The sequence below is a fragment of the Mus caroli genome, unplaced genomic scaffold, assembly GCF_978045245.1.
Source record: "Mus caroli unplaced genomic scaffold, Mus_caroli_1 scaffold_2, whole genome shotgun sequence".
Classification (NCBI taxonomy): domain Eukaryota; kingdom Metazoa; phylum Chordata; class Mammalia; order Rodentia; family Muridae; genus Mus; species Mus caroli.
The window spans coordinates 147,247,590-147,270,638 of NW_028227257.1; the positions used below are offsets into that span (position 1 = coordinate 147,247,590).

The 23,049-nt window shown below is 54.0% G+C and overlaps 1 protein-coding gene across 3 annotated transcripts in view; it reads left to right on the forward strand.

The window, feature by feature from the left end:
* The first annotated feature begins 2,166 nt into the window (after positions 1 to 2,166).
* The window catches only part of Lmx1b (LIM homeobox transcription factor 1 beta), a 75,981-nt gene continuing 55,098 nt past the window's right edge, over positions 2,167 to 23,049 (forward strand). For all 3 annotated transcript variants that reach the window (XM_085830870.1, XM_021156074.1, XM_021156075.2), the window contains exons 1-2: positions 2,167 to 2,305; positions 3,084 to 3,270. In XM_085830870.1, the coding sequence (XP_085686996.1) occupies positions 2,167 to 2,305; positions 3,084 to 3,270 (326 nt within the window). The remainder of the gene's footprint in view (positions 2,306 to 3,083; positions 3,271 to 23,049) is intronic.

Consider the following 23,049-nt stretch of genomic DNA (forward strand, 5'->3'; position numbering starts at 1 on the left):
CGAAAACACACACACTCGTTGCCTGGAAAGACGTAAGGACACGCACACACAAAATGTATGTGCACAGGAACACGGGTGCACACGTACTCAATAGCTTCCGCGAGGCGGGAGCGCGGACACACACAGACACACTCCGATACCCACCGACACACACGCAGGTACTGGGGTGGGGCGGTGACCGCTAATCCTCCACAAAGCCGGGCCCCTCCGGGGGGCCCCCCAGCACAGGGGGCCACTTCTGACCAAGCCTCCCTCAGGCTCCAAATCTGATCCGCCCTCTCGCCTCTAGCGGGGTCAGGGGACCCGCCCTCCGAGCCCTCCATCCCCGCCCGGCTCCGCGCCGCTGCTCCACAGCCGGAGGGGCCAGAGCAGCCCAGCAGCAGCTCGCAGGGGCTGCTAACTCCTGCCCTGGGACCGCACCATCCCTCCTGCTATTCCAGGACGAAACCCGCGCGGGAGTGGTGGGGCCAAAGGTACCCTGTGTCCCGACGCGGCGCCTTCTAGTTTTCTCGCGGATGTCTGGCCAGATGCACCCAGGAGTCTCCAGCTGCGGGCCGCTGGCCTTGCGTTGCCCGCTGTCGAGGTCCACTTTGCCAAGGGTGGCCAGCGCTCAGTCTCTAACCCTGGCCAGGCCCCTTAGCCACAATGAAAGGGCACCGATTTCAGAGGTCACACGGATTTCCTTAGAATGACCGTACCCATGCCGTTCCAGGCCTCCACCCCTAGATCTTGAGGCCACCACTTCTTACCTGCCCCTCATACTCCAAGCCCTGGGAGGCCCAGCCTTCTCCCACTGACCCCGGCCGGGAACAAGATCCCGTTCCGAGCCCTGTTGACCCTCTTAACACTCTCTTGGTCTCAACCCGGGCCTGACCGTCCTCTTTCACCCAAGATCTCCCATTCTGGCTATGAGAGCCCCCTCAACTCACTCCCCCGCCCTATTTCTGCCAGGCCTGGGCTTTTTGGGACTACTTACTCAAACTACAGCCCTTACACCCCCTCCCCAGGTCAGGGTTCCCTTTGGCGAGTCCGGGGCCAGCGGTCCTTGCTTACATTTGATGTTCCCCATCCCTCGACCCTAAGAGCTCTCTCTGCACACCAGGCTGTCCGGTGCAGGCCCCGCCTCCCGAGGGGACACCAACTCAGATCCTGCGACCTACCTTAGACTACAAGTCCGGGTTTGGAGCAGCCGCTCCCGCCTGGCGCCGTCCCCTGGAGAAGTCGCTGAGTTCCCCGCCGTCCGCACAGTCTGGCCTCGCTTGGGGCCACTCCTCTGAGCGCTGGAGCTTAAAAAAACAAAAACAAAAATATTAATAATAAAAAAGGCAAGAAAGAAAAAAAAAAAAGAAAGCCTGATTTCCCCAACTCCCAAATCAGTTTTTCAAGAGGGGTGGGGCACAGGATTTGTTTCGATGGCTAACCAAACTTCTGCCAGTGGTGGACAGGATGGTCGCCTGAATTCAGGGCGCGGCACGGGGTGCAGGCCGGGGGCTAAGGGAGCCCTCCCGCAGGGAGGGGGGAGGCGACGGCACTATTTGACGTGGAGCAGCCGGCTCATCCCGGCGCAGTGATACGAGGCGCACCAATGAGTTCAAATGTCAGGAAGTTTGAGGAGGGGTGAGGCGGCTCGGGGCCGGAGTATCCCTCCGCCTCCAGCCCCAGCTCTAAACCGAGCGGCTTCTCGGGCGCACCATGGCACTGGAGTAGTGCGGGGAGCGCGCCTGGAGCCCCGCGGCCTGCTGCGCCCCGCCCGGGACCCTGCTGCGACGCCCGCGCCCCCCCAGCCCGCGGGGCCGCCCCTGCACCCCCGCCCCCTCCCCCGCCCGCCGCCGCCGCCGCCGCCTCCTCCTACTCCTCCCGGCGGCTCCGCGTGCCGCCCGCCGCCGCAGCCGGGACCCGGGGCTGACAAGCAGGTGACAGGCGAGCAGCGGGTGCGCGTGGCTGCGAGTAGCCGGTAGAGAGCGGCGCGCGGGGCTGCCAGCCGCCCGGGCCCTCCCGCACGACGCCGGGGCCCGGGGCCAGCGCGCCGCCGCTCCACGCTCGCCCCGGGGCAGCGGGCGGCCCCGACCCCGCGGTCGCCGCGCCTCCCCGGCTGCAGCGGAGCGGGCGGACGGGCCGGAGCGTGAGCGGCCCAGCCGGCGGGGTCCGCAGCGCGCCGGGCGTCCCATGGATATAGCAACAGGTCCCGAGTCGCTGGAGAGGTGCTTCCCTCGCGGGCAGACGGACTGCGCCAAGATGTTGGATGGCATCAAGATGGAGGAGCACGCCCTTCGCCCCGGGCCCGCCACCCTGGGGGTGCTGCTGGGTGAGTGCTGGGTCGCAACGCTCGAATAGTGCGGGTCAGGGGGTAGGGTTGTCCGTCGTGCCGCTGTGGATATTCTGTGCCCCTCGGCGTGATGGGCAAAGAATAAAGAAAATAGGTTTTCAGGACTTGGGGAGGTGGTCCGGACCCCTGGAATGACCACCGGAGTGTTAACAAGCACACCTAGACAGAGCTCCCTGAGGGGAAAACGTTCAGGGACGTCTCCTAGACAGAGGACTGAACAGCCTCAGCCGTCACTCACACCGTCCTCTCCGGGTCTGGGTTCTAGTGCTGGTACACTGGACTGCGCTGGGGTGGGAAGCGGGTGGCAGGGATGCTGGAGAACGAAGTTGTCTCCTTAGAGCCCGGGAGAGAGGCCAGGTCACCTGGGGAAGGGGAGCTTTTAGAAGAGAAAACTATCCCCCGGGTCTATCCCAACCGCGGTTCTTGGGGTAGAAGGTTCCATCAGCATCGTGGGGCGTGTCAGCCAGCGAGTGTCCTGGCCTCACCTCGCTGGTTGGGTTCCAGCCGGCCACCCCGCACAGAGCTCCTTCTCGTTGGTAATAACACCATCCGCTGGATCTCCGCGAGCGGGGAGAGCGCAGAGCCCAGCCAAGGCTGCAGGCCCTCGGCCTCTCGGCGCTCCAGCTTACGAAAAGGAGCGTGCTGTCTAGGGCTGCCGGGTCTCTGGCTCGCCGGCTGGGGTTCTCAGGCGACGGGTGGCGCTCCGGGGCTGGGCCAGGCGGCGCTGACGGCCCGGCTCTCGCCCTGTGCGCTGCAGGCTCCGACTGCCCGCATCCCGCCGTCTGCGAGGGCTGCCAGCGGCCCATCTCCGACCGCTTCCTGATGCGAGTCAACGAGTCGTCCTGGCACGAGGAGTGTTTGCAGTGCGCCGCATGTCAGCAAGCCCTCACCACCAGCTGCTACTTCCGGGATCGGAAACTGTACTGCAAACAAGACTACCAACAGTAAGCGCCTCTCGCCCTCCTCTCTTTCCCCGCCACGGACCAGCACTCCAGCCCGGCCGGTCCCTGCCGGGAAGGGCCCGCGCCGCCCTGCGGCCGGCTCTGCGCTCCACTGGGCCCGGCAGCTCCGATGGCTCAAAGGGCTGCGTGTCTCCGGGCTGGGGCGAATCATCTCCTTCCAGCCAACAGTGGTGGGGTGCCCCTAGGTGCCATCTGTTGTCCCGGAAACCTGCGCAGAGTGACTGAATTGGGGTACAAGACAAAGCCCGGGGCGGACTGGTCGGTCGATACAATGCTTGTCCTGGGAGAGGGCTTGGCCCCTCTAAAGCCTGAAGTGGGGACCAAGAATATATTTTCCAAGAAAGGCATTGCTTTAGAGAGCCAAGCCTGACTGTGTTTCCCCAGTTCAAGAGCGTCTGGGATTCCTGGAGCAGGGAGGTGGGTGCTGGACCCTGGCTGCGATGCAGGCGGGAGATCCCCACCCTGGCTGGCTCATTGCGCCACTTTTCTTCTCTGGTAAAGAGAAATGGGTGTCCTTCTTCCTAAACCGTTCCATACGGGAATTTTGCCCTTACAGTTTTTCTTAGCTGGAGAATCAATCTGTCTAGGAAGCTACAGCTTCCTAGACAGCTCTTCGTTGAAGTGGCTGACTGAAGGAGTCAGGCCCAGACAGCCTACTTTCTTGCAGCGTGCTGGAAAAGGGTGGTTGATACTAGAGGTGTGGTTTGAGCCTTACCTGCTGGCTTCTATGGTAAGCAGGGTGGCACTGTGGACTTGTGTGGCTGAAGGCTGGGGACAGACCGCAGAAGATGCAGAGCTTTTCTGGTGACCTACCTGGAAGTGCAATGGGGGAGGTTGAGTTGGGGTGCAATGAGGAGCCTTGGTGGGAAGAGGGGTGTGGGAATCTTGGGAGCGAAGTTGCAGAGACAAGCGTGAGCCTGTGGGAAGTTCTAAGTGGCGCTCAGAAAGGCTTCTTGGATGGGGCTCCTCAGGTGCTCTGGGCTGGAGTGGTCTCTAGGTGCCAAAGCCCTTGGAGAAAAAAGGCAGGGTTATGTGTGCCACGCAGTAAATGCAGCCAAAGTATTGGTCTCCAAATCCAGGGTCTAGCTTGGAAAGGGGCAGCTAAACTCTTTGACTAGGGCCTGACAACTGGGGCTACAGGCCAGAGCCCTGCAGAGGGCCTTGGTGGCCGGCTGCTGTTGTATCCCCAGGAACTAGGAACTGATCAGGGACTGCTTTTTGCACCTTGCTCTTTTTGGTGGCTGGGGTAGGGTGGGGTTTTCTATGGGCAAGATTTGGGGTAGGTTTCGAGGATTCTTCTTTTGTTGGTTCTATAACATGATGTAGGCCTGTCCCTCTCTATGGTCGGTGTTCCCCAGGTTTAGGCATATCATTGATATCTGTCCTGTGTCTGTGCCATGGAACTCTAGTTCCTGGGGAGAAAAAGGTCACCAGGCAGTTTGCCCACAGCTGTGCATACAGCAGCAGGAATAAAACGAGGTAGCACTGGTTGGGGACTTGGGGTGACTCAGGAAGCCCCTCTCTGGGAAGTACTGTGGCTAGGCACCAGCAGTACCTCTTATACCCAGCTTAGTCACTAACCTCACAGCCCCCGCCCATGGGTCTTCTAAGAGGCCTGGGAAAGTAGAAATGAGCCTCTGAAACTTTGGGGTGTTTTTTTAAATTAACACTGCAAAGACTTTGCAACCTTTTGTACATAGTTGCTGTCATTATGGAGCAAGGCAAAGACACCTCCCTGGTCCTTCTGGCTCAGCCCTAAAATAGTAACAGGAGCTAGGTGAGTGACCAACCTCCCCAGTTTACAAAACAATTAAACATTTGCAACTGCTTTGTCCCACTGATATTTGTTTTTGAAAGAAAAGAAAAACATCACCAAAGAGCTGGCTTCTACCAAGGTGCAAACTCCAGGTGCTGGGAAGGAATTTAGTCCCGGACTTTCGTCCCCGAGTTTCCTAGGGAAAGGACCCCGGCTTTATCCTCTCTGTTTCCCCTTTCCTCCCCCATCTCTCCTTTCTAACAATAACGACAATTAAGTATCTGCTATAGGCGGGCCTCCTGGTGTGCTTGGGCGGAGTAGTGGTTATCAAGACAATCTTGGGGACAAATCCCCAGGGTCTCCTGGCAGCATTTGCAGGGAGCAGGAGATCAACCAGGCCGGCAAGAACTCACACGGAAACAATGTTCTTTTACACAATAAAAAATATATTTTTATTCATGATTTTTTTCTTTGAGAATCCCAGATGCATATTTATATCATGTGTGCACAAATGCTTTTCAGACGAGAATTAAGGCGATCGGGGACAGAGACGTGCTTTCTTGATTTTAAGTGTGTGTCTCCACAGCACTGGGAAATTTGCAGCACCCCCTCCCCATACACACACACACACACACACACACACACACACACACACTTTTTTTTTAAAGTACTTTTTGTAAAAAGCACTCTTCACCCGCCTGCGCAGAACGGCAGAGTAGGTCCTTTTACAGAGGTGCTGTGCTTCTTGCTGTGTCTTCTTCCTTTCGGTTTGTTCCCAACGATTGCAGGCACCCAGAAGCGCGGAGTTGTTTTACGCACCACGGGGGTGATTAATTGGCTAGTGGGCACATATAGGACAATTGATAAAATCCACTCGCAGGCCTGGCAGAGCAAAGAAAATTCGGGCCCTGGAACTGAGACGTTTTTATTTGTATCCTGAAAACTCTCCTACCCCCGACCCCGTCCTTGTGTGCATTTCGGGGACTCTTTCAAAGAACGGGGAGGGAAAACCCAAGACCTCGGCCCTCTTTCAAATAGAAAACCGAATTAGAAACCTGGAAATCGCCGGCCTCCGCAAAAACGCGAACACCGCTCCGTGTCTCCCCCCGGAGAAACATTGAGAAAAAAACTGACAACCTCCCTCTCCAATATATGTTGTTTTTCTTGGCAGTTTAGTGAAATCGAATTATGTAACTCCCTTTTCTTGCTGGCTGTCGCTCACTCGCCCCGATTGCTTGTCTGGAAAAGGTTTCTGTCTTAAGGAGGTGGCGGATTCCTGGAGGAGGCTCCGGAAGTGGAGAGGGTCGGTGGGAGAGTCCAAAAATCTGTCACACAATAGAGTCTGACGGCTGTCGAGCAGCTCATGGAGGGGTCTGGGGAGCAGTAGGTGTGCGCACGGGAGCCTTTGTGCTCTCAGGGTGCGGGGCTCCTGCCCGGAGCTCTTCCACCCGCTTGTAAGGAGCCTGCCCAGACTCCAAAAGCCTCGGATGCTACGACCTCCCTGGCTCTGCTGAGAACACTGGGAATACCTTGGACCTGCCCCCCCTACCCACGCCGCTGCCCCAAGTAGGGGAATCCTCCGCGGCAGAAGGGGGCATCCAGGCTATGACTGACAAAAAGCCTTCTGAGTCCTGGGCTAGGTTTTAAAACATTTCTCTGCAAGTGGCTCAGCCGGGTTCTTCCCAGCACATTCTTTTCCTCGGAAGTGTTTGCCCGGGAAAAGGCTTTCCTGGATCAGGGGGCTCACCTTGGCCTCGGGAACAGCGACTGCTTCCGTCAGTGTAGCATCATCGGAGGGACAAACACAGGCTCCCTGCCCTTTTTGGCTTCTGGGTTTCGTTTCCCGGCTTGGAAGGCCTTTTTCCTTGAATGTTCTGGTATCCTACTCACTATTAGCACTTGCTTAATGGTGAAAGCCCCAGCCTGCAAGTATCACTCCTGTATCAAACTAGTTCCGGGTTATAGACACTGTAGCCCACTGCCCGGGGTATTGGGCAGGAACTTGCTTAGAAAACGAAGCCAATACTTTGCCTTATGAAAGGGCCTGGGGGTATTCTCTGGACCCCCAAGAGCTGAAGGGCTCCCACTGCCAGTGCCAGTGCTGGTTCCTTGGTGGAAGCCTGTATATTTAACCCCAGTACCTTCTCTGTGGGATGGAGATGAGGGAATGCCTTCCTGACGTGCAGTCATCTGGGGCTGAAGGAAAGCATTATTTAGGGCCGACTCCGGCTCACCCTCTATTCCCAAGGCTCTGGGCTGCTGTGGCCTTATTTGCTTGCAGTATTTTTCTCAAGTGGAGAAAAGTGTCAGCTAGGATCTGTGTGTGATTGGAGGGTTCATCCCTTCCTGCCTTCCTGCCATGCTTAGGAATACAACAGCCACCAGGCACCTACCTGACCTTCTGCCTACCTGTGAAAGTATTCTTACAGAATCTACATTAGGTGCCCAAGGGATCTGGTGTCTTCCCTGGTGTGTTGTTACATTTTGTAAGTTATTATTGTCCTCGGGGCTGCAGTTGCAGGGAATGTGTGTCTCCAAAGATACCCTCCAGACTGCAGACAGGTTTCTTGGCCAAGCCAGGCTGACCATAAGTCTCTCTCTAAACACATCAGTATCTTCCTCTAGGACAGCATCCCCCTTTTGCCTGACAGGAGGGCACTGTGCCTTCACTACCTCCCTCTGCCACAAAAAGAGCTTTAGACACTAGGTCAGAGCCAGGTTCACCTCCTGGCACCAGCACCCATCTAAGTGGCAGCTCACCACCAGTCCTGGGCTCTCCTGAGCTTGGTGAGATCACCACACACAGTAGCTTCCAGGATTCCCAAGGACACCTGCTGGGGCTTTAGTTGATGTTTCCTTCTGAAGGCATCCTTTATTCCCTGGTCCAGTGTTGGAGAAACTTCTGATTGTAAGAGCGGGTGACTGTTAGCATCTTGGGTTGGTGTGTGGCTCTGTTCCGCCTGGGATCGTGTGTTGGCCCAGAGAAGCAATATTTCCACTGAGGAAACAATGGTCACCCCCAGTGCCTGCATATTGCTTGGAAGAGCATGCTCAATACTGTCATCTCATAGTTGGAGAACTGTCCTAGCTTACTGTTTTTGTGACTCAAACGTCAGGCAAAACGCTCAGCCTCCATGTGCAAGACTGATCTAGAGGGTGTGAGATCCAGGGACTTAAAAGGAAAGACAGATTTAAAGGTGGAAGAACATTCCAGAAGATTAGAACATACATGCACACACACTCCCACCAGCTCAGACTCTGTGACCCTGTGAGGTTTCTGTCTGTGGTGGTATAACATAACTTCCCAGCCTTGTGACTATGCAGGATTTTTAAAGAGACAGAGTGGGGGGGGGGATATAAACTAACACTTGGGAAATCATATCACTTAGGAAAGAGGATACTCAATTTGTTGGACACCACAGTCAGTCCTTGGATTGGGGTATGGGAGCAGGGCAGATGATCCACACATCCCATGCCCAGAGCTCTGTGAACTTTTAACCAGCCCTGAGGTGACCAGGACCCTAGGTCCTTGGCTGTCTGACTGACCCAGCCAGAAGATCTTTAGCGCTCTACAGTTCCCAGATTCTGTGTTGATGGCAGCAAAGAGAAAAATCCAAATTATATATATTTATTACCGCTGCGGTCAGAAGTGGAGAGGTGATGGTAATAGGGGAGGGCTGAGGGGGGGAGGGCTGAAAAAGTTGATTCCGAAGGCAGGGGAAGTGAGGTGGCAGACGTCTGCCTTTCCATCAGCCTCTGGTGTTCTCCATTCATATCATAAATGTCTCCTGTCATTTGATGCCAAAAGCAACATGATTTGGTTCCCTGGTGGCCTATAGGGTTTTTCTCCTCCTCCTCTTCTTTTCCCCCTGCAGTAAATGTTTATTTGTTAATAATATACTTTAAACAGCCCAGCCTTGACCTCAAGTCTCCTGGAGCATCCATCTTCTTCTAGAAAAATGTTTCAAAGTTTGTGTAATTTGGGGGGAAGGTGTAAGTGACGGGCAGTGAAGGGTCTGTGTTTGCTCTAACTACCGCTGTGGCACTCACGGAGTGCTGGGGGACACGGGCTGCTGTGCACCTAGTGGTCTCTTTCCTGGGTTTCAGGCCCGGCTGACAGCACTTCCTCAATGCCCTTTACCTTTTTCTTGGCCCAGATCAGTACAAATAAATTCTCACGTGAGCCCTTCCTTTGTTATGCTCAATAGTATCTGCACCTCAGTTCCATGACTGGCAGCCCCCTGGGTCTGCCTGCTGACCCTGGGGGCCCTGAAGGAGGACTCAAGTTGTGTGGACTTATGAAGGGAACAGGGCCTCAAGGAGTGCCTGGCCCCAAGTGACCCTAGACTGGCCCAGAGGCTTCAGTGGTGGATGATGCCAGGGCACCTGGCTGGCCTGGCACCTGGGGGGGGGGGCAGAGGAGGGAGGACGACCCATTCCTAGAATCTGCTTCTATAAGAAGCAGCCTGTGCTAAAAAAGAGGTGTCACACACACACACACACACACACACACACACACACACACAGAGTGAGATTGCTGGCTGAGGAGGGTAGTTCTCAGGGCTGTCCCACTAGGGTGGTAGGTGCAAGCCATTTAAATTAACAAATATGCTGGGACGATGAGGTGACCCCCAACACTGGGCCTCCAGCTCTCTGTTGCCCATAGGTGCTTCCAAAGTTTTGGCCCAGAAAGGAAGGGCAGTGTCAACCTGGAATGTGGCTGGGTGGCTGTGACTGTGTGTCCTCCCTCTTCCCCCACCTGTCAATGGGAGAGGAGAGTCCTATTGAGTTGCGCTGAAAGTGCTGCAGTTACTTGGGCCATCCAATGTGAATCCTAGCTCAGGCCAGGGTAGAAATCAGGGAAACAGGATGCTGAAGGGTAACCTAAGCTCTGAGTATTGTGATTTTAAGCATAAGAGAAAAGGATCAAAAGGGAGTTGCTGGCAAGTGCAACTTTGAGATACAGACCCTAACTATCTCTTACAGACTGAGGCCAGAGACTTCCTCCTCCTTGAAATGGGGATGACAGGTCCCATCTTAGGTTGTGACAAAGTGAAGCAAGCTCAGAGGTACCAGCCTGGATGGGGCACTCAGTGTCAGTGTGTATTTTTCCCCTCCTGCTGGGAAGTAAGCCGGAGGCAGGAACAAGCTGTCTATCTACCCTGCGTGGGAGGCTCAAGGAGTGTGACCGCTCTTCTGCTGGATCCCCTGGGAAGGAAATATGCAGGCTTCCCACCCCAGGCAGCACGGCACGGGCCGCCACGACGGGCAAGCTCAGGGACCATTTTCTCTAGCACTCTGGGGCTTGACCAACGCACGTGAACTTGCAAGAGCAGAGCGGGGCTGAGCCCGATGGGCCTGAGGTAGCATTGCTTCCAAAAAGGAACGTTATTTGTAGAGTGCCTGTGGAGTACGCTGACTTTATGCCCCCAGCGGGACCTGTGGGTGAGGGAACGGGCTCCAGAGGGCCTCCCTCCCTTCCTGAGATCCCTAGATCGCCTTGTCCTGACTTGCTGAAGCCCTAGATGCTAGATACCTCTCTTCAGAGCACCGGCCTAGAAGGTTGGGGAGGGGGGGAGAGGGGGAGAGCGGCGAGTGCTCCCGAGAGGCCAGCCCTGACCGAAGGACAGAAAGGTTAGAATAACCCCTTCCCAGAGGGGAGAGCCCCCTTTGCCAGCGGGACTGGCAATGTGGCTCACCGCAGCCCGGGTCTGCGCAGTGTTCCAGGAGCTCGTCTCAGCCGGTCCTGCCTCCCGGGATTCTCTTTTCCCGGGAGTGGAGCAGCTAGGGTATGCAGGCTCCCGGGCTCCTCGGTAGATGGAGCAGGGGCATTGGCGGTGGTTGATGAATTTCGGTGTCACCAGGGGTTTAGCCCGGATTTGGGAACCGCGCGCTCTAATACGCGCACACGGTCCTGCCCTTTCTAACGCGCACCCCTTTCACCCGGCCGCTGATTTATGAAGGAATTCGATCCGATCCAGGACGGGCTGGGCTGGAGCCCGGAACCCAGGGCCTCGCCACAGCTCTTGGGTTCCTTCGCAGTTAAGGAATCTTCCGAAGCTTGGAGGCTCTTCGGGACTGGAGGCCGGGTGCCCGGTGGGATGGAGCGCCCACACGGAGTCGGGGAGCGGCACCCCTAAGAACCATTAAAGGGGCCAACTGGAGGGAGCAGGCTGATGGCGAGAACAGGCTTTAAGATTCTCGCCCCAGCCCCCCAGCCCACTCCTTTGGGCAAGCACGGGAGCAAGTCGGGGAGAGTTGTTGATCTAGGGAGTAGAACGTTGAAGGAAAGCCTGTAAGATCTTTTTCCCGCCTGAGAAATGTCCCAAGTGCCTCTGCTCCTGAAGCTGACGAAGGGGCCCGCAACAGAGTCCTCAGCACGGCTGCGTGCGCAAGCAGAATTACCCCCCACCCCCTCCCCGCGTACCAGCACCGTACCAGCCGAACGGTTTTTTTCCCCTTTCCAGATTTGGTTTGCAGGGATGTGGGGGTGTGGTTGTATCAATCCACAAATATTTACCCTTAACAGACTTGTATCTGTGGAGATTTCGAACAAAGACAGTTTAGGGGGATTACAAAAACCCTAAACCCCGTTTTTCTCCCGGACTTGGTACTTTAAATGCCAATTACAGGCGAGCCATATCCAACAGCAACGGGAAAGGCGGGAAGGGTCTGGGAGGGTGTGGGGGACGAGTGCAGCCGTTAAATGTAACTTTTCATTATGAAAAAGGATTTCTCTGGTTTTATCTTCTAATAAGATTATGTCAGGAACACAAGTACCTAGCCTAGTGCTGAGTGACAGGCTCTGGCGTTTAATCAGGAGCTGACCGCTCAAACCGCGGGGCCCTTTGTCCCACCGAGTGACCGACGGAAACCTGCCGCCCTAATCCCCTTATTCATGTCAAGCAGAGAAAAGAGGCTGAACACCTTACAACCGTGTCCCCTCCACCCCTTCCGAGGGCAACCGGAGGAGGGGGGCCTCGGAGGGCCCCAGGGTCCCCAGTACTAGCTTTTCCTTTGGGAGTGGATAGGGTCTCTTGAGCCCGCTAAGAGGGCCAGCAGAGGAAAGAAAAAAAAAAAAAAAGGGAGCCTCCGTGGCAGCATCTGGTAAATGGGGACATAGCCCCACAAGCAGAGGGTATCTTAGAGTCGGGTATTTGGGGCTTCCAGTGAGGAAGCTCGTGCAACTAACACCCTGGTCAAGGCAAGTCTGGTAAGAGCCAAAATAGGGTTGCAGTGGAGACCAGGGTCCTCTGAGGGGCAGATTTCGTTAGGTTCTAGGGAGTGTGCCGTAGTCCTGAGACTCCTGCAGGTCTGGGGCGGCCATTCCCAGCTGTGAGCTCAGCCCCTTTCTTCAGAGGCCAAATTCCTTTGTTCGACCCCCGCAGAAACCCGCTTCGCAGCCAGGCCACTGGCGCCTTTTATCCCCCCTCTGCAGCAACTGCTCCTTCATCTCATCCTTCAACCGGTCCTGTGCAGACTCAGCCCGGCCTGTGACCACCGTGTAGGAGCCCCAGAGGCCTGCGTGGACTAGTAGACTCACACCGCTCCCAGGCCAGCCAGAAGGCAAGGAGTTCTGGGCACAGTAGGGAGCCCGGAGCGGAGCCGCGGAGAAGCAGCCATCCGGGCAAGCGTGATTCCGGGGCCATGCATCTACTGGAAAACAAAAGAAAACAAAAACAACACAACACAACAAAACAACAACAAAAAGTAAAGCTGTACCTAGCAAGTAAAAATGCCTGTGCTCCTGTGTTCCCCAAAGTCTGCTCTGCTCCCCTCTAGGAACCACTTCACAACCCCCAGGGTTTCAGCCCCAAGGCCCCAGAGTCATAAGAGCTGGAAGAGGAATTTTGTGTCTCATACCAGGCTGCCTGGCCTCTTTCCTAAGGTCTTTGGCTGTGCCAGGAACCCACGCATCCTAGCAGGGCGGGGGTACTCCCAGTTCCTTCTCCTCTTCTGCCAGAGTCCAGCCTCGGGTCACTGAAAGGAACAGGCTGAGCATAAGATATCACACACACACAAACTACACACACCAGAACGGACAGAGGACAAACTAGGACTGTTTCGTGGAGTGGGAGGAGGGCAGGAGTAATGTTCCTATCTCTGGCTGCACTGGGACCCAGAGATTCAATGGAGAAGGGAGCTGGGTCCCAGAGGAAGGGGACCACAGGAGCACGAAGTCTGACCAGTGTATATGTGGCAATTGGGGCCAAGGACGAATGGACCCAATGATAACTTAAATATCCTTTCCCGAGCCCCTCTGCAGTCCCTGGTTCAGTGGAGTGGCAGGCCCTTCTTCTTCTTGGTAAGGGGTGGGGGCTGCAGGGGAGACTTTCTCCCTCGAAACACTTGATACCAACTTTTGTTGTTTTGGCAAGAAAAAAAACTAAGGCTTGTTTGGGAAGGGAGGGGGCGTTAGGCACAGAGGGAAGGAGTGAGCCTGCGGCACGGCAAACTTTGTGGATTAGGTTTCAGAGCCTCCGCCCCACCCCCAGCCCTTCGGTGGTGATTTGTGTGCGGGGGTCTGTGACCCTGCGAGCATCAAACGGCCCGCGGGAACCGGCCGAGTTCAGAGGGACAGTGGGCAGAGGGGCAGCCTAAGACAACGCAGATGGTTCCTATCAGCCAGCCTGCCAGCCGCACCCTGTGCTCACAGTGTCTGCCCCCTGGCCCGGGATGTCTCCATTGGGAAGGGACAAGAGGCCTTGGGTATTGAGGAAGGCCACTGCAAGAGCTCTAATAAGGGGTCAGAAAGTAGTGGTCATCAGCCACAGGCCTAGAACAGTGTCAATCTACCAAGCCAGACTGGCTCAGGAAGAAGTCTGGGCTTGCTGCTTGCACTAAGTGGCCCAGGGACTATTCAGGGAGGGAAACCAATCCTCTGGAGCCTTACCAGAGGGCTGAGTTACCCCACTATTAGCAGGTCAATTCAGGTGCAACGCCCCTCCCAGATATGGGTCTTTTCCTCCTTTTCTTCCTCTTCCTCCTCCTCCTCCTCCTCTTCCTCCTCCTCCTCCTCCTCCTCCTCCTCCTCCTCCTCCTCCTCCTCCTTTAGACAGGGTTTCTCTGTGTAGCCCTGGCTGTCCTAGAACTCGGTCTATGGACCAGGCTGGCCTCAAGCTCAGTGATCTGCCTGCCTCTGCTTCCCAAGTGCTGGGATCAAAGGCGTGCGTCCTCCACTACTGCCTGGCTCATTTATTCACTCTTTCCTGGGGCTGGACAGTCTGCTGTCCCTGCCTGCTTGGTCTACCAGGGCATTGGTTTTCAGCCAGTCGTGTAGTCAGGATGGGAGCTCTGAGCCTTCATTCCCACCTCTTGCAGTGTATTCTAGCTTGGGCTCCACCTCAGCAGACCTAGGATCTGAAGACCCTGCTTATATAGCACAGCGCCTGACCATATCTTTGGGGTCTTTGGACTGCTGCATAAAGTTCCAGCTGATATCTCTTTAAGAAAAGCCAAGTAGTGGTGCACACCTTTAATATCAGCGCTTGGGAGGCAGAGGCAGGTGGGTCTTTAAGTTTGAAGCCAGCCTGGTCTACAGAGTTCCAGGATAGGCAGGGCTACATAAATAAACAAACTCTGTCTCAACACCCAGACCACCACCACCCCCCCAAAAAAAAAAACAATCCTTGAAGCAAGGGGAGAGCTGAGTCCAGGTGCAGCCAGAGCCTGGCTAACTTTCCTACATTTGTAGTGCCTGAGAGGAAGCAAGAGCCAGGCCTGCACATGCCTAGATAGGAGCTAGCACTCCACAGTCCTCTGCAGAACAGGCTCTAGCATTAATACTTAGCTGATGTCTTAGTTCTCCTGGCTCATGAGAGGGAACTGGTGACAGTGGCCTGGACAGTAGAATGGTTTTAAGAGTTTTCTGAGCTGTGGAGTTCTGGGATGTGGAGAGACGGTTGAGCATGGTGCCTCTTTCTGCCACTCTTGTGTGCGACTCCCAGACACCCGTACTTGGCCCTTTATTCCCACAGTGGGTCATGGAAAGGCCAACAGCCTGGCTAGGAGACTGGGCCAGTACACTGCCCAGACCTCTCTAAGTCCCATCTTCCAGGGTCCCTGCCTCAAGGGAACAGCCGACTAGGTCATCTGTGCATGGAAAATACATCTGTCCTCCACATGTTGGACACTGAGCTGAGGACATGTGGTTTCAGACGTGTTATCTTAATCATATTTACTAGCCAATCCTGAAAAAGAGAGAGAGAGAGAGAGTTTGATATTGTTACAATTTAAAAGGGATCCCCCCAATCTGCCCAACAACAGATCAGGAGAGACAGGCAGCAACAGCCGGGTTTCAGCTGAGCTCCGGACACAAGTCCGGAAGTCCTCTAGGCAGTTCCACGGGATGATCCCTCTCTGCTGTGAGATGAGGGAGGGACACTTGCCTTTTCCATTTCCCCACGCAGAGATCTGAAGCGGCATTAATTACCCCGCCCTGACTGATAGTTGGCTGCTGGAGTGTTTCTAATCCTTATTAACAGTCTCTAAAGTCAGGCATGAAACATGACTTCTGCACCACGCTCTCCCGCATGTGTTTTTCCTTTCGAGGATATTTTTCAGGCTACCTCCGAGCCCCACTGTTGTTGGTGATTTTCTGCCATAGGTCTAAAGTTGCCAGCCTGAAAGCCAGTCTTGCAGCAGGGAGCTCAGTCAGGGAGGGGAGCTGGCGCATGACACATCTCTCTGCACAACACAAATTGCTTCTGATTATTGAGCTTTTGAATATTTCCCTCCATCATGTTTTTATTAAGAATGCCAGCATATTTACGCTTGATAGTGTCTTCAATTAGGTTAAAAAAAAAAAGGCAGGGGGTTCCCCCTTCCATAGCAGTATGTAAAGAAAATAGTTGTCATGACCGCAAAATTACCATCCAAGCCTGGTTCGAGTCAAGCCAGCCCTGCTTTGACAAGCCCAGCAGGGCTGGGCGCTTTTTCTACACTTTCCAGCTGGTAGAGAAACAGAGCTGAGGGAAGCTCCCGGCAGCTTGGATCTGCAGGGGCGCTCAGGATGCTGCTCAGTAGCTGATACTTCACAAGTCTGAGAGGCAGAAAGGCGACAGCTGCACAGGCTTCGAGCAGGCGGGCCAGGACCCGGAGAGCAGCAGCAGTGACCACGGGGCAGGACCCAGAGAGCCTACAGCTGCAACAGCAGCAGCAACAGCCACAGCCACAATTGTATGCTTGCTTAGAGCTGGTAGCCCCAGAGGCACAGACTCTGAGCCATTTTCATTCTTCAGTGACATTCTGACATGGGTGCTAGCTTGTTTTCATTTTCAGATAAGACAGAAGACACAGAGAGGTTGAATACTGTGCCTGTGGAACCCTGACATTGTGTCACTAGAGAATTTTTCTGAGATCCTTTGGGAAGGTGGATTTCCTGGCTCCTTGCTGGGTTTGGTGCCCTGGTAGCAGCCTGGCATACTGGTTCAATGTCTAGGTGGCTCCTGATATATGTCCTGTGTTTCTTCTGTGATGCTAGGGTTGTGACTTAGAGAGTGATAATCTTACCAGGCCTTTCCATTTGGGTGCATTTGAGCTATTGGGCTCCTGGACCAAGCCCCTCCTTAAGTCCTGCTGGGGCGGCTATAGCAGTAGGCAGGGCATACTTCAGCACTAATGGAGTTTACCTGTGACCTAACTACTTCCATTGGGCATGACATCATTCCATCTTAGCCTTATATGACTCTTGAGAAACAAGCTTAAGGAACTTGGAGAGTGACTCACGCCAGTCATACGGATGGGAAGCAGCTGATGGGAGACACACTCAAGTGTCCTAGGGTGTGAGGTAGGCTTTCTCCTTAGCATCCTTGGGCATCCGAGTACCCTCTGTATGCTTTGCAAATGAGCAAGAGCAGGCAGACTCAGAGCAGGAAAGTGATTTCCCAGGATTACATGGCAAGATGTCTGTAGCCGGGGTAGTGGAGGCCTGGCAAGCATGGACAGGGGCGCAGTTAGGCCTCCCAGGGCCATCTTTACCCCTGCTTCGCCTTCCTGGCTCCGGACTGCTGCTACAGCAACTGGAGGCAGGCTGTGTCTGCCCTTTGAAGGGACAGCCGCCTGAGCTTGTCACTTTGAACTGCAAAGGGGCCTGTGGTGAAGCTCAGCCCCCTCCCACGTGCCCCTGTCTGCCCACCCCTCCAGGTTTGGTTCCAGCAGGCAGGCAGGGCAGCTGCCCCCTGAGGGACATCAGAGATAAGTGAACAGTGACAGACCAACGGAGAAAGACAGAGCTGGTCTCACACTGGTCTGGCTGGCCTACATGGCAAGAGTTCAGGAAGGTCACTTAGGTGCCACCCACCCACAGACTTGCTCTCTTGGACTCAGAGACACAACTCACATTCAAATGTAAATAGCAGTAAATCATGATGGAGATAAATAGTAAAAGGAAACATTTGTCTTAGGGACCAGGGACCTAGTACATGCTCAGCCTGGCAAGCATCCTGGAGGGAGTCTCAGCAGGGAGAGCTAGGTGAGCCTGGGGCACCTAGATGGCTGGTCCTCACCAGCCCAGCTGAAGACCATGGCTGCTCATCTTCATTGGCCAGATTTTTCAGTAGGACTTTGCAGAGTCCTGCAGAAAGCTCTGCTGCTTTCTGGCTGTGACCTTGGGCTAGACCTTGTCTCTGCATCTCAGTTCTGGCAAAGTCTGCTGACACCTAAATGCTCGCCACGGGCAATAGTGCCCTTCAAAGAACAGGCCTCTGGGTAGGAGCCAGGCTCTTGAAGATTCCCTGATGGCTTTCTTCTATGTGTTAGACCTCAGCTGCAGCAGTAGATGCTTAGTCAGTATGGGGCAGGAGCTAAACTTTTATGGTCTGGGATCCTGGCATGAATTCTCTGTAGCTGTGTGACCCTCAGCAGGTTTCTCTTTCTGCCTCTCTTGTTGCTTCACTAAAAATATTAGGGATCAAAAAACCTACCCAGCCCTCAGGGTGGCCCAGAGATGTGAAATGTATTGATGTGTATGAAGAGTGACATTAGTCATTGTGGGTGACTTTTGTCATAGGAAGGACCTCTATCTAGTGCTGTGATAGAACATTAAGAATCTGTGTGGCTGGAGGCTTAGGGCTGTGTGAGATGGATCAGCAGGTAAAGGTGTTGCCAGCCCTGATCACATGGGTTGAATCCTTAGAATTCAACCAACTAAGTTGGGCTAATGTAAGCTGGGTTCTGACCTCCACACACATGCATATCCCCTGCCCCCATAATAATAAAACATTTTAAAAGAATCTATGCAAGAGACAGAGGCTGTAGCTTCACCAGAACAGTGTTGCCTGGCATGTGAGAGGTCCTGGGTTTGATCCCAGCTCTGAATAAATGGGCTGCAGTGAGACTTGCCTGAGATTGCCTGGGAAGAGCATGAGGGTAAGAAGTATACAAGGTCTAGTACACAAGGGCTCTGTGTGTCATAGTCTGTGAGCAGGTTCCTGGGAGACTGAAGCTGGGCAAACTGAGGACAGTGTTGCAACGAAGCTCGCAAACAGAGCTATTTGGAGTTAAATCTGGAACTGGAAGGATGGTCTGGGGCAGTAAGTCTGGCTGGAGAGGCTGCCTCGGGACACTGGGACAGGAGACTGCAAAGAAGACAGGAGCCAGAAGCTGTGCTACAGGGCTTAGATTTGATCCTGTGGGCAGGAGGGAGCCATTGAAGGTTATTGGACAGGGGAGTGACGGGAACCAGGGGTCCCTTTATGAAGATGAGCCAGCGGCCTGAGAACAGGATTAGAGACTGGCAAAGGAGGATGCTGGCCCTGGGAAGGGAGGTCATGAAGTAAACAGTAGAGGGTATGAGTGGAAGCCAACATCAAGTTATGGTTCTGAGTGTAGGCAGAGGAAATGTCACAGAAGTCTGGGGCTGGAACCTCAGGTCCCAGCTGCCTGGTTGGCACCTGGGGCCTAGGTTCTCTGGCCTGCTCCAAGCAAGGCTGACTGACTTGATCATGTCTCTGAAAGGCTTTTTGGTTCCATGAGCATATGACCCGTCACCAGGCCTCGTGTGTGTGTGTGTGTGTGTGTGTGTGTGTGTGTGTGTGTGGTTGAGTTACTGTTCAGCTTCCCCATTGGTAAGCATTTGAGCTTTGACCAGACATTTGCTTTCCTGCTGGGCCTGTAGGCCAGCCCACATGTGAGAGTCTCTTAGCTACGTCCTCTGGCTTCTGGAAATGGCATCCACCTCTGAGAGCCTAATACATATGTCACAGTTTCATGGGGGAGTCTCCCTGGCTGCGTTCTGACCCACAGTCAGCCTGGGTACATCCTGAGGTGCTTGTTAAACCTGCAGATTCACAGGCCTTTGGAGAGACTCAAGCTTTTAGGAGAAAGCTCTAGTACGAACATCCTCGCTTGCCCGAGGGATGCTTCCGCACATAGACACGTGGGAAACCCAGCTTGGCATCAGCATCTGGGTACAATGTCATTTCAAATGCATACAAGATGTGGCTGACTGGCTATGTTAGTGTGCCCTTCTCCTAGGGCCTGGTCCTTTTCTTAGCCTGAAAACAATGACATGGGACATACCGATGTGGGTAGAGAGAGGAGTGGAAAGGCAATGGCTAGAAAAGGAAGCAAGCTAAGGGAGGGCAGGAGAAAACTAGCATCCTCTGGGAAGAAGGAAGAGGCACAAGCCATGGAGTCCTCCTGAATATCATCTCTCTGGGCTCTTCACCTCTAAAAGGGCTGGGTCCTCCCAACCTTGCTCTCCCTGTGCATAGTGAAGAGCTGTGCTTTGTATTTCTAGAATCTTCGCATCATGCAGATACTGTCTCATGGTACCTCATTAAACCTCAAGGTCACCGGGGCTGTGGTAGTGTAGCTGGATGGTGGCAGGTGCCTTTAACCCAGGCACTCAGGAGGCAGAGGTAGACAGATCTTTGAGATCAAGGAAGCCTGGTCTACAGAGTGAGTTCCAGGACAGCCAGGGCTACACAGAGAAATCCCTGTCTTGATTTTAAAAAATAATAATATAAATAAATATAAAAAACAAATCCTTAGGACCTGCGAGGTGGCATCTGTGTGATTCCTCCATTTCAGAGATGTGCAAACTGAGGAACAGTCTCCTAGACAACAAAGCTTGTCCATCTCCCACCGCCTTTGGTGCCCGGGGTGCTCCAGGTACATAGTAGATGCCCAGACAGTGTTTGAGGGAAGAGAGGAGACAAGAAGGAAGTTTAAACTCCTCAAGGAGAATCCCTGCTACACAAAGACACCCGGGAGAACAGGAGCAGCCCAGCCAGACAACCTGGGAGCAAAGAGAGGCAGAATAGTGATCTAACAGGGTGAGATGGGGAGCATCCGAGAGCGCCATGGAAGGGCCTGGAGCCCAGAAGCAGCAAGAGAGCCACCACAGGGCCATGGCTGGGCCAGTCTTTAAACACCACATCCCATTTCACATGAGTGGCCCGACACTGCCTCTCCCCACCCATGCCAGGCCCTGCTGAGGAGGCATAGGGGAGCTAGAGCCATGAAGAGCCTACCCTAAGATAGGTAGATCCTTGATGCTAAGTGGCATAGCTCCAGGCAAGGGACAGCAGATACCAAGAGTAGGCCTGACCTGGCACATAGTAGATACTCAGAGCATGTCCCCCTACAGCAGCCCTATTATCCCCTGACTGCTGGGCTTTCACCCAGTCTGTAAGCTGGACTTTGACCTCCCTCAGTCCCAACTCCTTATCGTGAAATGGATACAAATTGTAGGGATAACAAGAAGACCTTTAAGTCTCCTAACACAGTGCTCATTACTACAAAAATGGGGTGGGGAGTGGCAGCTTGTGGATGCCACTCTTTGTATGTCTGTGTTTCTGTCTGAATATGTCTCTGTGTCTGTGTGTATGTATGTCTTTGTGTATGTGTGTTTATGTGTGTGATTTGTGTATGTTCCTGTGTGTTTGTATGTATATGCTTGTGTATGTATATGTTTATGTGTGTTTGTATGTATGTGTGTTTGTGTGTGTATGTTCCTGTGAGTTTTGTGTATGTGTATGTATATGTATATGTTTGTGTGTGTGTGTGTGTGTGTGTGTGTGTCCAGTCAGTGCTAGGGTTAGAGTCCAATGCTAGGTAAGTGTTTCATTCTGAGCCCCATCCCAGCCTTTTTGTTATCAATGAATACTCAAAAAAGCCATACCAGTCTTTGCCACAGACTCACTCACCCCTTTGTTCTCTGGGTCAGCTCCCCCACAACAGGAAGCGAGAGACAGTGGTGATTTAACTGGTCCCAACCATGCTAATTTCAGAGGTTCATAGGACACACAACCACGGAGAGCGGGGATGATGAAGATGGTCTCAGGTGGCAGCTGTGACCCCAGTGAGGGTCTTTGGTGATAGACACCTAGAGGAAGGGCTATGAATGCCGCCAGAGGAACAGAAAGACCTTTACCAGCAGGTGACCCCGGACAGTGCCAGTGAGAATGAAGAGGTGGATTGTCAGGGCATAACACAGCAGCACTCTCCCTTCCCCATAGAACCAAGGACAGCAAGTCCTGCTGAGTGCCAGGCACACACACACTACTTGACACCTCTGCACGCCTCCATGATAAGTTGAGGTGACTGAGACAGGGCTACACAGCATGGTAGTGTCAGCCCCTGACCTCCACTGCCCAGCCCACTGCTTGTCTTCACTAGGTCACTGCCCTTCTCTGTCCCCACCCCCTCCCCAGCATCACCTCCCCAGCACTGCCCTCAAGACTCCAGCATCTGATCTCTCTAGGCTCCTTTGTGTTGGTCTCTGCCTGGAAGCTGCCCCCTTCCCTGCTTTTCCTTGGCTTGGACAGCTTCAGGAAGCCCCACCCCCACCCCGAGACCATGATGCCCTAAGTAAGAGCAAGCAGGACTTCTGGAGTCTCTCACTAAGGCAGGCAAACTGAGGTACTGGAACCAGCATGCAGAAGAGGCCAACTGAAAGCTTGGGAAAACATATGGCCAGCAGGAGACACTATGGCCAGGGTCTGGGCTGGCCACAGTCACAGGTAGGACCTTAGTGGCTCCAAGAAATGAGAGTGTACTTCAGAGGCTAGTATACTTCTTGGTTCTGTCACTTGCCGCAGCCTCCAGCCTTAGCTCTTATACAAGTGTAAGTGTGTGTGTGCCTGCATGCATACATGTGTGTACATGTCTATGTGTGCATGTACAAGTGTGTGGTATGTGTATGCAAGTACGTGTATATGTGCTTGTGTGTGTGTCTGTGTGCGTGTGTGTGTGTGTGTCTGTGTGCGTGTGTGTGTGTGTGTGTACATGTGTGTGTGTATATTCAGGATCTTATGTATCCCAGTCTGGCTTTGAACTCACTATGTAGCCGGGATGACTTGGAACCTCTGGTTCCTACCTCCATCTCCTAAATGCTGGGATTACAGGTATATGCCACGGTGATCGATTTATGCAGTGTTGGGAACTAAACTCAGGGCTTCATGCACACTGAATATTCAGTCTATCAAGTGAGCCCCTGGGTTTCTAAATGGGGATTCAAAAAAACCATCAGGATTTCAGCAAATAAAGAACTAACAGATGCTGTGTTACCCTCGTTCAAGTCTCACAGATTGCTGCTTAGGAAAGAGCTCAGGTTGAGGCTCCCGGGTAAAGTGTGTGGCTTGGGTTGGGCCTGTGAGAAGCCCTGAGGGTCATCTATCTGTCTTTAGCAGAAGAGAGAAAAAGTACAGGTCGAGGTCACATGGTCTGAGTCAGGGCTGCCCTGTGGCCTGTCAGCCCTTCAGTGAGGACACGGGAAGCACCCCACTCCCCGGGCTCAGGAAGAGGCACTGGGGACAATGACTGACAAGAGAGGCAGCTTTCTCCTGTCTAAGGGCAGCTTGATAGCCCCATAGCTGCCTGTGTCCTTCCTGCCCTCTTGCAATGACCTTTCCGTCAACCCCTCTTTAGGCCTGAACTGGCTAGGACCTGTTTAGAAGCTTCTGACCCCACCTTCCAAGTGTTTGTCAAGGTCCTGAGGACTTCCTCCCCTCCCCCCGCATCCCCCCTCCCCAATTCTCCAGACACAGGCTACTCATGGG